General features: G+C 40.0%; 1 protein-coding gene across 6 annotated transcripts in view; it reads left to right on the top strand.

The window, feature by feature from the left end:
• LOC112150401 (ephrin type-B receptor 3) overlaps nucleotides 1-16,872 on the top strand; it is a 63,825-nt gene that overhangs the window by 23,328 nt on the left and 23,625 nt on the right. For all 6 annotated transcript variants that reach the window (XM_024278713.2, XM_024278711.2, XM_024278710.2 and 3 more), the window contains exons 2-5: nucleotides 6,065-6,129; nucleotides 10,093-10,765; nucleotides 14,710-14,865; nucleotides 15,763-16,098. In XM_024278713.2, the coding sequence (XP_024134481.1) occupies nucleotides 6,065-6,129; nucleotides 10,093-10,765; nucleotides 14,710-14,865; nucleotides 15,763-16,098 (1,230 nt within the window). The remainder of the gene's footprint in view (nucleotides 1-6,064; nucleotides 6,130-10,092; nucleotides 10,766-14,709; nucleotides 14,866-15,762; nucleotides 16,099-16,872) is intronic.

Below are 16,872 nucleotides of genomic sequence, written 5' to 3'. Positions count from 1 at the left end.
ATTGGTTTATAGTTTCTACCACCTCAACTTTTACAAACAACTGTGAATGTAAATAGTAGACAAACATCAGTGCATGAGTTTTGTCTTTTTCCATTAGTCATTTTGATCTGTTTTGCAAATACACGTATTTACATGAACATTTATGAAAATGCAGCATTTGTCTTTGTTTCATGATGTTCTTTCAGACTTATTGGATCAAGATTGACATACATTTCTTCCAGATACAGGACGAGCTAAAGAGAGAAGTTCTAAGGCCTAATGTATCGCCTCTGGAGGACAAAGTCATTGAAAACAGTGTCCCAGTGACACATGCAGAGGGCAAAGGCTTGATTACATTAAGCTTTCCCTTTGGAGGAGATAATAGTGGGAAACGAGAGGTGGAAAGGGAGCTTATTTACAAAGCATCTGCGGTGGTACCCTGTTAGCACACACCGGACAAACTTGTCGTTTGACAGCCATTGTGGGATGACTGACAGTGAGTGGTATAGCAGAATGAGGTAATGTGTGTCTGCAGATGTGTGTGTGCTGGTGAAGAGGGGCCATGATGAGGGGGGTGACTCTGTTCAGGAATTCCACTGAGGAATCAACTCCTTGGCTTCACTACGTTGCACCAACTAATTACCATGACTCTGTGTATGTGCATCCAATGTGCGTTTGCACATGTGTGTGTGTTTCTTGGTGTTTGTTGGGAGCGCTAAGGGGGGGAAGCCTTGCCATAAAATGGAGAGGACTTCTCCTAATCATTGCCCTCTGGCCCCGGACAAAGGCAAAAAGACGGATTGGACCATTTGAATTTGAATAGCATTTCTCCCCTGCCTTCTTTTCCTGTCTTTTTTTCTCCGCTCCTGCTTCACTTTGGTTGACAAAAGTGGGGCCAACAAAGATAGCTAACAAAGCAATCAGGCTAATTGTGCTAATAAGTTGAGTAAGGGTTCCTCGCTCTTAGTGTTGACACATTTCACTGTTTCTGTGGCTAAACACTGGCTCAAGTGTTTGGCAACCAGACAGCATAGTATTTTAATGGAGTGGCTACCCCATGCCAGGTTGCCATGTGCTTAGTCTGTTTGACTGTTGTTGTCGAACACAACAAAAGCAACTTGGAGGAGAGGTGGGGAGAAGATAATTAACTAATGGAGAAGCCTCAAGGGAGTGACTTGGCCTGTGGAGAAGCCATTTTGTTTTGCACGCATTGCATAAAATGTTGGAGGCTAGCAAAAACATTTCAAATCTTGGTCTGCGTCTTTATTAATTGAGGTAAAGACACTTTCCCTCAGCTGTTGATGACAAAAGCAGGTAAAGCAAGCTCACCTGTCTACTATTTGCAACCTGGGACAAAAAAGAGTGTGCATTCCTGTCGCTCAATAATAAGTCTTTCTTCCCCTTTCCTCATTCAGACCTTTTTCCCCCCCTTCCTTTAAAGAAGCCTGCTTGTTTGAACAAAGAAATATTTTAAGAGGCTTGTAACTCCGGTGGTTGCGTGCAAGTGTGTGTTGGATGGATGTGGCCATAGGGACGAATGCTTCAGTGCCCTCCCCTGTTATTAGTCCTGCCCTGTCATTATGGGATTAGTCTGCAGGGGTTGGTTTTGCATCCATGTCTTATATTTGTGTGTGTGTGTGTGCATGTCAGCATTTATTTGCTTGTATATGCCTCCTCAAGCCTGTTTGTATTTCCACGTTTTTTCTCACAGTTGGAGCATGCAGAGAAAACAAACGCCTGTACTATTTTCCCCTATAGTGGTTAAAATAATCCCAGGTGCATTTGACCTCTGTGGCTAATATAATCCTCCAGATGCTCAAACTGAGTTGTTAATTGAAGTCTGGATTCGCGGTAGGTGGTTGGACATTTTTGTCACCAGCATGCACAAAAACGAAATGGACAAAAACAAATCAGGAAAAAAGAACAGAAGGACATAAGTGCTTTCACAAATGATTATTTTAATAGTCGACTGATCACTGATTATTTTTTCCAATTAGTCGACTAATTGGGTCAAACTGGATGTAAAGCACACACCTTAGCCATCATTAGCATTGACCTAAATAAAAACTAGATATATAAATGCTGTAAGCTGAATTTAGCCGGTGAAGATGCTAGTGCTGAAAGTTGAAAATGCTGAAATTGATAGCTAAAAATGCTTAAGCTGATAGCTGAAAATACTGAAGCTGATAGCCAGCTAAAATATTAGTTAAATGCCAATTTAGCCCAAAAAACAAAAAAAAAATTAAAAAAAATTAAAAGTTAGGAGAGCCAAAACAACTAGCATGTAGCTTAAAAAATACTAAACTTTAAAATATCCCCCAAAAATGGAAAAAGCATTAATTAGCCAAAACAGCTAGCCTGTAAATATTAGCCTAACCTCCAAAACAGTTGGAAAAAGCCTAAATTAGCCAAAATGGCTAGCATGCAGCTGAAATATTAGCCAAACTTCAAAATAGCCTAAAAAACCTTAATAAATGTCCAAATGGTCAAGAAAGCTAGCATAATGTCATTATAACTTTTAACTTTACTACACTCCGACTCCATATAAAATAAAGTAACGACTAATCGACTTTTAGATATAAATTTTAATAGTCGATTAATCGTCGATTAGTCGACTAATTGTGGCAGCCCTAAAGGACATAAATAGAAAAACAATCCAAAAAGACTATACCCTTAAATTACAAGAAGAGTTAGTCAAATTTAAATGTAAATAAGGAGGAAAAAAAATTTGAACCCTTTTACACGGTTGGTGAGAAAGGGATTAAAAAGTGAATGAGGGGGAAAAAGGAAGTACACCGAGATGATGGATTAAATGTCCTTTTACATCTCTACATTCTGATACACCAACGTCTCCCACATGCTGCACATTGCAGTCTCACTCTGTGTGGATGGCAGCACATTTGCATGTTCATTTGTCTGATTTACCTTCTTTGCCTGAACCGCCTGCTTCCAACCTTCAATCACTGCTCGATTCATTTTACAACACAGGAGTAAAGAATTATGAATTATGATGTGCAGATTTATAATGAGTGTTTTCAGAGTACATGGGATGGTCTTATCTACATAGTGGTTGCTTCATCACTAACTTGTCATTCTGGTTTTCTTACCATTTATTTTTCTTTTCCTCAACCAACCTGCACATTAGGCAATCTTCCAGCATCTTCTTAGAGACCTTCAAAAGATGTTTGCTTTGGGAAATACCTTTTTTTCTCCCTTTAATCTATCTTGGTTTACCTCCCTCTTTCGCTTTATTATCTGCAGAATTTAATACAAGCCTGTAGTTTTAGCAATAAAAGTACTTGCTTTGTTCATGAGCATTCCGCTCTTTAATTTCACTTTGACCCGGGTTTATCTCTTTTCTTTTCTTCCACTAGCGTTTTATTTTTTATCCAGTAGTTAATGTTTCACTTATATTTTACTGGATTCACACTAATGTGCACAAGCAGAAAAATCAGACCAAATGTTCACACATGCAAACACACCAACAAACAGACACACTGACAGAGATGGAGCAGCCAGGTTAAGTCGGGGTCATCCAGTGATTTAGCTCTGGCCGATTGACTCAGGATTGATGCTCCACTTTGGCCACAATGGAGGGCTTTGCACCAAATACATGCACACAATTGGCCTCTGACTGAGGGACACATACACACAACTAGTAATGCACACAAACCCACTCCCAGTTTGGTCAAACAATGCAGATGCATTGAAAAAGGAGGGGTTATGGATGCACCTGCACTCCAGAATGATCTACTGCCCGAACTACTGAGTCAGGTTGTGCAAGTGCGTGCGTGTTTTGTGTGCATGGGCTTTAGATCTCCCCACAGTTCTCGTTCTGTCTATTTAATCTCAGCCTCCCTCTCTACTTCCATCCCTGAATGTCATTGTGTTTCACCGGGTTGTCATTTTTCCTGCAAGGTCAGCTCTGATGACAAGCTAGAGTGCCATACGCGCAACCCAGTTGTAATGATGAAGACCAAATAGTCAAGGTATATCACTTCAGCAACACCTCTTGTCAGTATCAAGTCCCAAATTATACCCTGTTACCGTACGAGACAGGGGAAGTCCTGCGGCTGACATGTGCCGACACAGTTTCTGAGATGAAGACGCTTCTAGGCCGCACTTTGCACAAGTAATATGTACTGTACGTGTGGTTGCAAGCAGTACATTTAAATTGTACATGTATTACCGGTGTAATATGCTCAGCAGAAAGGCTGTTTCTCAGGGAATGTGGGGGCGAGATTCAAAGGGAATTCCCGCCAGCAAAAGCACACAGTCTTCTCTGTGTTAATTCACAGGGGGCTTGGCTGTTAGCAATTGCCACTGCCAGTACTCCTGAGTACAGCACGGGTGACAGCAGGTATCTGGAAAAGGCATCAGGAGAAAACTGAGATGTTCATAGTGTAGTAAAGTGGACAGTGAGGCTTCTTCAGGTTCTTTCTTTGGAACTATGGCTGGCAAAGTGGAAGATCATGCCACTCTTTAATGGGAAGGAGACAGCTACTAACTGTCTGGCCTCGCTGTTTCATCATCTTTTACTATCATGTAGAACAGAGCAGCGGTTGAGATAATAACTGTACCTGCTCACAACGCCTTGAGCGGCAGGTAGTAAAAGACCCTACATTTATATTCTTCCTTCCATTCTTGTACAACACTGCTGCCTTTGCCAGTAAAAACAAGAGAGTGAAGAAGCAAAAAAAAGAACTTGCAGAAGGCCTGCCTTACTTTTCTTTTTAATCGTTTTCTCGTTACAACGAAATCCACTATCTTGTTATAACGAGAAAACAAAATCCGTATTCTCGTTATACCGAGATAATCAAGAACGATGAATGAAGCGCCCCTCTCACTGAGACTTTACCTGCTTTAAGTCTGTGGCTAACAACAAAAACACTAGAACACTCCACATAAGTTGTTTTTTAGTCTATTTTTTTATTTATTAGTGGATCTATGCTCTTGCTCTATACTGTTTCTGCATGGTGTCAAACGCAAGAACTGATTCATTAATCGATTGATCAAATAGTTTCAATGTTTTTTTTTTTGTAAAACTGCTTTGTTTTGTTACGGATTGTACAAAAATGACAAAAGCATGGTAGCGGACTGAGTTGGGCCGAGTGGTTGTTTGGGTCCGCTAATGTCCGGAGTTCAGTGAACGCACATTGCTCAGATTCTCGTCAGCGCTGAATTCTGTCAATCAACCCGTTTGTTTGGAGGTTTTAGGGAAATAAATGGATGAAGGTTGGTGCGTGAGGCGGAATGAAGGCGTTTCAGGAGCGTAGATCCACTAATAAAAATAAAGAAATAGACTAAAAAAACAACTTTCTTGAGAAAACAAAGTTCTTTTTATCGTTATAACAAGATCATATCTTGTTTTCTCGAGATATTATAAAAAAAAAAGTAGGGCAGGCCGTTTTTGGCTTCCGTAGAAGGGGACTCATCCCACCATGTTTGCTATTGTGTCTTTTGGGAATTAGTTTGTCTGTGGGAAGAGTTGTCTGTAAAAGTGACCTCTGTTTCTCTTAAGTGTTGTTCTTTTGTAACACCTAACTTTATTGCCCCTCTCCCAGTTCAAGCCTTCTGTTGGGTTGTATATCATGTGGAGTTTTACAACTGTATGAGTGTGTGTGTGTGTACCCTGTGGGAAGCTGACCAGCTTCTCTCTTGAGTTTTTTGCCTTCGTATTGTTTCCCTTGTTCAAAAGAAGCACATAATTGAGACAAATTAGCCAAACGGGGAGCCACAATAAAATGTCACACAACACCTCACTGATCAGCCACATAGATCTAGGCCTCACTCTTCCGCTGTTGTCAATGCTTTCCGCCCAAACACACTGTCACGCATACAGTAATTCTTTGTCTGGTTGTATTCAATATCATTCAAAGAGCATCCTGTCTGTTGAGCTATTCACCTTGTTATCTGAGAACAGCTTTGCTCAAAAGGCTCTTATCTCTTACTTGGATCATTTTACAAGCTTTATGACATTGTTGTAAAACCATTGAAAGTTCTGTTGACCTTCTTTGCCATTCTGTTCCTCTTTGTCTGAATGAGTTGTCTAACTGGGATGTTTTTTTTTTCTCTGCATTTACAGAGACGTTGATGGACACGAGGTGGGCCACGACGGAATTAGCCTGGACTTCACACCCTGAAACTGGGGTAAGTTCAGTCCGCATTCTCTATGAATGAGTGGGTGTTTGCTGAATTTAAGTTGTTTGAAACCTTTTTTTTTAACTCTGGTGTTATCTTATGGGGTCTAGATGGCCCCAGCCTTACATTGACATGTTATCCATCCCATGACAAATGTGGATGAAGGTGGACAGGATTTCCTGTCTTCAATGGACACCAGGGAAAATAAAAATATCATTGAAAAAAAAAAGTTTAGCGCACTGTCTTCCGGGGTCCAACATCGTATGTTAGTCCTACATATGATAGGATGAGGGTTAAGGAAAATAAATAGTTTTTATACTTTAAATGGGATATGTTAACATTCATCAAGATGCGCTTGTTAAGGAGAATAAAAAGATGGAGTACAATCCGATTTCATCGCTCCGCCCAGACACAGATGTTCCTTTAACCCTGCATCAGCGCACTTAAGACGCATAGAGAAAGATCTAAATTTCCTATCGTTTTATTTCAAACATTGAAGTATTGATTAGTCACATCTGTGACTTTATATAAGATACACGTGACAGCATCATTTACTTTCCCATGTGGCATCCACAATGAGGCAAAGAAGAGCAAAGAATCCTGACCCCTCCTCATCTGTACTTCAAAGAGTGCCAGCTCTCCTCCCCTCGCCTTTGTGCTGTCCTCTGACTAGGCCCTTGAGTTTTGAAAGGTGGGCCCCCACTTTTTATATTTAATTGTTTCCCCTGCACACTTGCCGGGAGATTCCTCCTTCCCAGTTCGGAGTCACCCACCCTCCCCATTCTCCTTTTGGTTTCTTCCCAGCCAGACGCATTAGCCAGCTCAGCTGTAAACCGTCAGTAAAGACAAATGTCACGTCCTCTCGGCTCCTCCCCCTCCATCCTCTCATCTTTCCATCGTCCCTGTCTCACTTTTCCTGTTAAACCACAATGCTCGAGTGAAGCTCCCACCAGCTCCTGCCTGACACCCGTGGCATAAAACCCAAACCCCTCCCTGTTTCTTTCGAAAGTCAACGTGTAACAGATGCTCCTTTTCAGGAGACATATATAAAGTGGCGAGCTTCTTGCAGTCCAGATTCCCACATTACTAGTCAGAGGAGTAGAATTTTTTTCCCCAGGCTTTCCTGTCTTGCAGTAGAAGGCGGCACAGACAGCATTTGTCCTCCCCAGTTATTTTTCTTTCCTTTGTACCATTTTTTGCTCCTTTTATTTTTCAACACTCCGAAAAATCAATTCTCCCTGTTCTTTTTATGCACACTTACTCTGTATGTGACTGTTTGGAGTAGTTTTGCTGCCGTTTTTGCAAAAGGAAGCAGTACCGAGGCTGGGAAACAAGGGAAGCATGCAGGAGTGTTTAAAGTGAAACAGATATTATTAGTGAAATAATACATAATATTAGTAATAGGTATTGAGGAAATACCCACAAAAAGCAAAAGACGTTTCAAAATTGTAAGACGGGGAAAGAAAACATAAGGTGTTTTCTTGGAAAAAAAATATAGAATTAAATCCACTTTTCCGCCACCCTGCCAAGTCGGAATCACAAGATCTATGTTTTTTACAGTTTGACTCGGAGCTGGAAACACATAGTCACATGGGAAGCATATTAAAGCATTGATAACTCTGGGAAGCTATCTTCACGTGTGTGCATTCTTTCTGATTGTTCTTTCTCATCATCTTATCATCCTTTCGACATTCTTTGCATTTCTGAGTCTCAATGTCTCTCCCGCGGCATTGCTTAAAGCAGAAAATGTTTTGAAGTATATGCACATGCCTGTTCTTAGAGCTTGGGGGAGTTTACTAGTTTATATATATATTTTTTTCTTTCCATAATTGCACATAGGGTTAAATTTCTGAAACTAAATAAGCTGAAAGGAAATTCCCCAAGAGGTAAAGCAGCCATGTTTTTTTTTACAAGAAGAAAAAATGTAATAACTTACTGTAACACAGTGGAACTCATTCTAAAAATGTGAGTATGTTTTTGTAAAATTTTAATATGTTTAACTACATTCATGATTATGCACTCTTCATGTAAAAATTAAGTGTTAAATAATTTAAACATTAAGTTGCGGGATTTCTTGAAGAGCCACACTTAAATAGATTAATTGTAGGGCTGCTACTTCTTATAATTCAAAACAGTTCCTACATTTTCAAAATAAAAGTTCTGTAATAATTTACAAGGTAACAGGCAAATCAACAAAAATTAAAATGAAAGATACAATACATTTACACAAGTAGAAGGCAAATACAAAAAGTAAAAATAAAAACTTTTTTGGGGGAAAATGTCAAAAACAAAAGACAAAGTATTAGGGAGTATGTCCTCTTTTTGAAAACATTAAATCAAAGTATTTGTGTTAATGGAAACATTTTTTGTTTCTAAGTACTTACTAGTTGTTGCGAACTATCTATAAATATTGAAACAAAGCCAACGTAAAAATGTTACTCTACCCTGACACTTGATATAAATATATATATTTTTTTATGTGTACTGCACTTAAAACTTGCAAGAAAGCATTTTCTCATTTTTAAATTACAATTTGTAAAGGTTATTCATATGTGTTTGCCCTCACTGATTACTGTCCAACAAAAACTGATGATAGACGTGGAAGGAAAGCTCATACTTTTCAGATTTTTGTCACTTTGTACATTTTATTTTAGAAATAAGAGAAAATGTAATGTTTTGTTTTATACTCTATTTTTATGAGTTGTTGTTTTTTTAAATCAATACAATTGGGAAAAAAAAATAATGTGTTTTGTCAATCAAAGTTAACGAAAGAAGGTTTTATTGTAATGAGCATGCAGAAAGTAAAGCTGTTTGCCATAGCGATTCATCTGATAGAAAATCAATCGCAGAAAAACTTGACCCTTGTCCTTCATCTGTTCATCCTTGGGTTTAAAGAAAAAAGAACTGCCTGCTGGTGCATGTCTTCAACCAGACAGGTTCACACTAGAATTTTAAACTATCGCACCCAACTTTGTGTACACACCCACAAACACTTGGCTGCATCGCTTCTTTGCGGTGGGTGATTTATTACACTGAACTAGATTCCCATTGACACTTCGTGCTTTCAGCCATCCCATTGACCTGGCTGGTGATTATCGATTCCCTCAGGTCTTTTCCTTCTTCTTTTGCCATCGCTTTAATGCCACCGCTAAACTACACCCATTCTCCATATCTCTCCCTCGTGGCCTCCAGGGTCTTGGATGAATAGCCCTGTCTCCACCACATCCATATCACAGCTTAATTAAGATGATCCAAGCTTAAATGGAAACAACAGACTCTAAGGGATAAATTGATGGCTATTTAAAATACTTTTGAGAAAGTCAAATGCTTTCAGGCTAAGTTCAGACCCGAGCATAAAAGCAGTAGTATTGATGTTTGTTGCAGGCTTTTGATGAGATGAAAACATTTTGTATTTATTAAAGGAAATAGATGGTAACTAAGATCCTAACTCTCTTGGTTTTAACTCATTAAATTTAATAATGTTTTGAAGCTAAGCAGAGCCCTCTCATTTAATGCAGTCGGTACGTTTAAGTAATACGATCTTATTTTCTACTGAGTAATTTACCTCCTGGGTACTGTGGGAACACTGGAAGACGTAGACGATTGTAAAAAAAACAGCATGAAGGTTAACCAACGCCTTTTTTCAGTCTTTATTAGAGGACGTTACAGTCATTGCTCCATAATTGAAGCATAATTGGTTGTGTAGCAATGTGGCTGCTACTTCACAACAGATATGAGGTAAACATGCTGTGGTGGCTTTATGGTGAGGAAGTGACAGGTCGCAGTAATTGTGATAAATCTGCAGCTTTGGTTCCTGCTTTTTTTCTCCACTAATCAGGGATGAAAGGGACGTTATAGCAAAATAAAGGCTAAAGAAATCATCAAAATGATGTAATCCTTCTAAACTTCTTTATGATAACTTTTACTTTTGTCTTTATGATTAATAATAATGATGATCTGCTTTCTTTTTAGTGGGAAGAGGTGAGCGGCTACGATGACGCCATGAATCCCATCCGGACCTACCAAGTCTGCAATGTTCAACAGCTCAACCAGAACAACTGGCTACGCAGTGATTTTATCCCACGGAAGGATGTTCTCCGTGTATATGTGGAAATCAAGTTCACGGTGCGTGACTGCAACAGCATTCCCAACATACCAGGTTCCTGCAAAGAGACGTTCAACCTCTTCTACTACGAGTCTGACTCAGACTCGGCTACAGCCACCAGCCCTTTCTGGATGGAGAACCCCTACATAAAGGTGGACACGATAGCTCCGGATGAGAGCTTCTCCATGCTGGACTCCGGACGAGTCAACACAAAGGTGCGAAGTTTCGGGCCGCTCTCCAAAGCTGGGTTCTACTTGGCCTTCCAGGACCTTGGTGCCTGCATGTCGCTCATCTCAGTACGAGTCTTTTACAAGAAGTGCTCCACCACCATCGCCAACTTTGCCGTTTTCCCAGAAACAGCAACAGGGGCTGAAGCAACTTCCTTAGTTATTGCTCCGGGAACTTGTGTGCCCAATGCCTTGGAAGTGTCAGTTCCTCTGAAGCTCTACTGCAATGGAGACGGAGAGTGGATGGTTCCTGTGGGAGCCTGCACCTGCTCGGCTGGTTTTGAACCGGCCATGAAAGAGACTCAGTGTCAAGGTGAGAGCTTTGATAACATAATCTAAAAAGACAATCCAGGCATGTATTCATTGTTTGTAGCTGTGTAGTTGTAGGCCCAATCCGAATTTGTCCCTTCCCCTTCATTTACCCCTCCAAACGTAGAAATATGAGAAAATAGTGTCTCATATTTTAGACGTCACCAATAATCGCCGGTCCGCTAGCGTTAGCACGGAGCTTCCAGAGCTTGAATATACAAAACAACAGCGGTGATATAACTTTAAAAAAGTCATGCTACAACAAAAAGTTATTACTTACATTTAAATATAAACGTCTGTGGTTCAGAGCACACCCACGAGAAGAAAAAAACTCTTCTCAGTGCAATGGGGTATATAGCCTCGCGACTCATGACTTTTTATCCCTCCACTTGGAGGGGGAAATTAAAGAAAAAAAATTCGGACACAACTTGCAGTTAAACTGCCACTTCTAATGGAGGGAGAAGGGAAGCATTCGGATTGGCCCGTAGATTAGGAAGATTTTTTTCACAAGGGTTAGTCAGTGACCTATTTTGTGTCTTGTGCTGCTCTCTACCTTCCTGTAAGATGATTATGGGGCTAATGAACTTTTCTTGGATAGTTTGTCACTATCAAAATCTTTTAGAATTTATATGCTATTTTGGTGATTGAGTTTTTTATCATTTATTATTCATATGTTTTTTTTGTATTTTCGTTTTATTTATTTTTTATTTATTTTTATTGTATTTTTTTATTTATTTGTACCTTATTTTTATATTTTTACTTTATATTTTTATTTTATTTACTTATTTTTTTATTTTATTTGTTTTTAATTTTTATATTTTTATTTAAATTATTATTATTTTTTTATTTATTTGTGTATTTATTTATAAGATATTTATTATAGTTTTACTGACTTTTAACCCAGAGGCCACATCCTTTTGTTGTGTTGTTTAGCAGGATAGTTCGATTCCTAACATTCAATAGCTTATTATCTTATGGGGGATTTTCAATCCTCTGACCACCGTTTTGGCTTGCTAACTAAATGTAAATGAAGCTCGATCTGTCTGTCCGTGACAGCTGGGATGCTCATGGTTTCAGGTCTGCTGGAAAACATGACGAGTTCACAGAGGTTGAGATAAAGGTGAATTTTAACAGCATGGTCTCGTCTGAAATTGAGTGCAGGTGACAGCGGGAGAAGAATGAAGGATAAATGGAAACTGCGCGTGTGTGTGTTGAGGGGTATAAGGGCGGAAAATTGGGCTCGGGGTGTGTAGGTCAAATGGAGACAACTGGATGGGAGTGAGGAAGAGAGGGCAAGGGAAAGAGCTGGCAGGGTTATTGATCAGCGGGGGTTTATTGCGCTGCCTCTGCGCATGTTCAGCCCGTGTGGGGTCGGTGCATCATCTGAGAAGGTTCATTCTTCTTGTCACTGCGCAGAAAGATGAGGCCAAGAGCTTCATCTTCCAAATCCAAGCCCATGATCAGGCATCAGAAATTGAGTATGCACTTACCTACAGAAGGAGGAGGTAAATCTAAAGCATGGTGGATGTGGTTAGAAAAGCATTTGTTTACTTTTGGCAGCTCAAGGTTAAAGCTCTGGTGACTGGACCCTGATAAACTGCACTCTAATCACCAAAAACCACAAGGGATAAATCTCTCCTTTCTTCTCTGCTTTTACCTCCTCTTCCAGTTTCATTTTTTCATCATTTCATTGCCTCCTCAGATGTCCTTCTTGTCCAACATGCGGTATCTGCTCTTTTCCGCGCTAGTTCTCTCTTCTGCCAGTCCTTCCTAATCTGAAGGCCGTTGCTCTCATTAATTAGCCTCCAGAGATATAGTTAGGATGTCAGCATTAATATTAATCGATGAGCATTTTTTTTTTGCCTCCTTGCTCATTTTTACAGTGGCTTTCCTCAACCAATATTCTTAACTTTTTTTTTTTTTCAAGCCTCACACTTTCCATTTTCACCATACATTCTAATCACTTCCTTAAGCTCTATGTTCTGCATGAGAGGATAAGACACAGGGGAGTGAGGAAGAGGAGTGGAGGCTGTGGGGGTGAAAGCTCCTACAGGATTAGCATTTTCAATGCCTCCTTCTCTCCCTCTACCCCCTTGTCTGTCTCTGCCTCATTCTTTAATGGCTCCTCCAAGGGAAAAACAGATGAAAGGAGGAGGATGACCCCTTTACTTGCTGGAAGTGATTGATCAGCACTCTCTTTTTTTTCCGGAAAAAGAAAAAAATAGCCTTTTTTTAATGGAAAATGCTACATTTGTGGTTGGGCTAACATTTTCAAATATTTAAAAAATAAAAATTCTTGAGTTGAGTAGATTTAAATCAACTTTTATGGGTCATGAAACCAATTCAAAAGGTCGCTTTACTACTTGGCTAAACTTCTGGTGATTTCTTATCAACCTTTACTTCCTGTTAGCTTGCTGCACGGATGAGTGATTAATGGGGGAAGAACAAATACACTTAGTGTTAACATATACTCTGGGTTACTGGTGGTTTTGAGCTAATATTCAACTTTTAAAAGCAGCAGGAGCAGTTAGTGATCTGCTGTGAATTTGACCTCCAGTCTTTTCAACAGGAAGCATAAATCCAGCAAAGACGCTGTGTGATAATTATCATTCAGAGGGGACAAACTGCGTTGTGTGTCCTTGACATTGATGAGAGCCACCGCACCACTGGATCAGCTAATCAACTGCCCCTTGTAAACTTTGCCTGTCTAACCTGCTGCTGTCGCTTTTATTAAGCACCGCGGCAAGCTCATTCATCTTTTAACAAGACAGTTTATGAAAGATATGGAGGCTGCCAAAGTGCTGTGGATCCCAGTGCTGCTGTTATGGTTTTCCTGCCTGTCTGTAACTTATCACTAGACTTATAACCTTCCAAATGGCTGCTATAAATGGAGATAGGACTTTTTCAAAGGCCAGCAGTGTTTTGACCTGATTAACGAGGCATTGCTCAATAAAGAGCCAGTTTAGGTAAAACTATGTTAAGGGGAGTCCTCTTTATAGATGTGGTGCAAAAAGCCTCTGAACATTTACAGACTTTTCATCAAAAAGTTGTTTTTTTTTTTAGCTAGAAGCAGCAAACAATAGGACTGTTCAGTTATGGGTTTAATATGGTCTGACTTGACAGCTTCATGGAATGGAGCCCAACCTTTAATTTACCAAATGATACAGCGTCACTTCCAGACCCGGCCCTGCCCTGGCCCCCCCTGTGGGCGTTGAGAGTGTTGGAGGTAGGGCTCGAACCGGGGATCTCCAAGTTTGAATCTAAGCATGCTAACTAGGGCTAGGTTAATATAATTGATTAATCCATTTGAATCTATTTAAGGTTAAAAGATCAATAATCAATTTATAAAAAATATGTATTAATTTTGTACATAAAGCTAAAGTCCGCTAGCTCAATGCTAATGTTTAATGGAATGTCCCATAGGACAGCTAATGGTAACGCTTAGTCGAGCTAAACATACATTTCTCACTAAATGAACATCTTTATTTACTCACAGGTATGAATTTTCTAAACTTTTTATAAGGAAATATTTTTAAAGTAACAATTTGTGGTCTAAAACATTGTTTTTTCCTCAAACTGTCTTCTTCTTCTGGAATAAGGTGTCATGTTTACATTAAAAGTGGGGTCATCTGGACACCACAAGAACTTTTTTCTCAAGGATTTTCATCTTCACTGGTGTCCATGGCCGACATAAAATTCTGTCCACCTTTGTCCACCATTATCAAGGGATGAATCACACAACAATATAAAGGTGGGGTCATCTGGCCCCGTAGGATAGCACAAGGGTTAAATTAGTAATTTGGTGCCCTCTATAGATGATGGTGCCCTAGGCAGCGGCCTAGGTTGCCTATGCCCAGGGCTGGTCCTGATCGCTTTACACACTGTATGTTAAATTACTTTAGAAAGAAGAATAAGTCTTTTAAAAACAGCTTTTTTTTTTCTTATCAGCTTGCAGCCCTGGCACCTTCAAGTCCAAACAAGGGGAAAGCCCCTGTCTTCCATGCCCAAACAACAGTCGTGCCACCTCTGGGGCAGCCAGTCTTTGTTCCTGTCGAAATAGTTACTACCGCTCTGACACGGATTCCCCAGACTCTCCTTGCACAAGTAAGTAAAAAGCATATCTTAATTTATCCTTTTTTTCCATATGGTCATAGTATTTAGACAAGACGTTTAAATCCACTTTTAGTTTGTTGTGTTCAGTAGCAAACAAGAGCGAAACATTTGTTATCTTTCTTTTTCCCAGCCTCGGTGTATGAATTGTGTTCTCAATGACTGATAAAAGCAAGGACGACGTTCCCACCGTGTCCCACATATGGCAAACACGGCTGCTTACTTTCCCAACATTATCAGAACTTTTTCATCCAAACCCGCCTCTTCCCATCTGTCTGTGAAGTCTATGTCCTCTCAGTATTACATTTAAAGCAGATAGTTGAGTCTTCAGTAGGAGCAAATATGCAGACATTGGAGCAAATTCATTCAATGGAGAGGAAGATGCTATTTCTTCTGCAAGGGTGGGGGTATGAATCTCCCACAGCGCTGTAAAAGATAAGACTCTGGTAATTGGATAAGAATTGCCAAGGCTCTTCCAACAGTTTGTCTTACGTGTTCCCTGCAGCACACTGACACACAGAAGCAGAGTGGAAATAAGCATGCAATTCAAATTTGAACTCCTGTCCTCTTTTTTCTGAAGGGCTGCAGGAAGAGTAGCTTTTTGTGTGTAAGGAAAAAAATAAATGTATATATATTCTTGTCATAGCATGGGAAATGTTCTAATACCATAGCACAGAGGGAATTACTGGGTCATGAATTGTTGAATAATGAATGCATGTGAACATAAAGCCATATCCACTGTGTTTTTCAATGTGACTCTTAGTCTATTGTCAGTACGTCTCTGAAGTGTCACCAAGGCAATTTTTTACATGCATTGTGTTCGAGATTAAATTCTTTCTCATTCCAAACCTATTTTCACCATCTCATCAAAATTTCGACTTCCCTTTCCAGCGGTTCCATCTGCACCACGTAACGTCATCTCTATTGTCAACGAAACCTCCTTGGTGCTGGAATGGAGCGAGCCTCGCGATTTGGGCGGACGTGAAGACATCATTTACAACGTCATCTGCAAGAAGTGCCTCCCCGAGCGAGGAATGTGCTCTCGGTGTGATGACAACGTCGATATTTCGCCGCGTCACCTGGGCCTCACGCAGCGCCGGGTGACGGTCCGCAACCTGCAGGCCCACACTCAGTACAGCTTTGAGATCCAAGCAGTCAACGGGGTTTCCAACAAGAGCCCATATACACCTCAAGTCTCTACAGTTAATATTACCACAAATCAAGCAGGTAAGTTTCTCATTTGTAAGATATTACATACAGAATGTTCAAAGTCCAGCAAAAGGAATAAAAAGGCACAAGTTTTTGAAGAAGAAATAGCTTTTTTGCAGGAATGTAGGTGTATTTTACACATTTCTCCTTTGAACAGGACACAGAAGGAAGACGATTTTGACTGAGCTTAGAAGGGAACCTTTTTCACACGCCTACAACATGCTCTGTAGCAACACTGATGTAAATAGAAAATGCAAGGCAGTGTGTATTTAGAGCGTTAAACCATCAGTGTTCTGTCTGCCCACTGACTCAACCCACCACTCCTGCAGCTCACAGCAGCACCAGTAAATAGGGCAATATATCAGTCAGTACTAAGGTTGTATCATGTTGAATTTAGTTCACGTTTTAGATTATGTGTGACAGGGAGACAAATATTGCAGATACTTATAGGTAACTCATTTAGAGTTATTTAATTGTATATTATGGTCAATACCTTAGGGCTGGGGAGCCAAACTCAATCGCACAGGGGGCCAAAATACAAAAAACCCCTTAGGTTGCGGGCCGAACAGGATAAACATTCTAAAACTACATTTTTTTAAACTTGAAAACCGTAGCTTTTAACATAATTATGAATTAGATATATAGCATTACCTGCGATAATGCCAGTGTGAAAGCTGAATTTGGCTGCTGAAGATGCTAGTGCTGATAGCTGAAGATGCTGGAATTAATAGCTGAAAAAGCTGACGTTGATAGCTGAAATTACTGAAGCTAATAGCTGAAAACGCTGAAGCT

The sequence above is a fragment of the Oryzias melastigma genome, linkage group LG4, assembly GCF_002922805.2.
Source record: "Oryzias melastigma strain HK-1 linkage group LG4, ASM292280v2, whole genome shotgun sequence".
In the NCBI taxonomy this organism is placed as follows: domain Eukaryota; kingdom Metazoa; phylum Chordata; class Actinopteri; order Beloniformes; family Adrianichthyidae; genus Oryzias; species Oryzias melastigma.
Note: the sequence above shows the minus strand (reverse complement) of the source record. Positions and strands in the feature narration are given on the sequence as shown.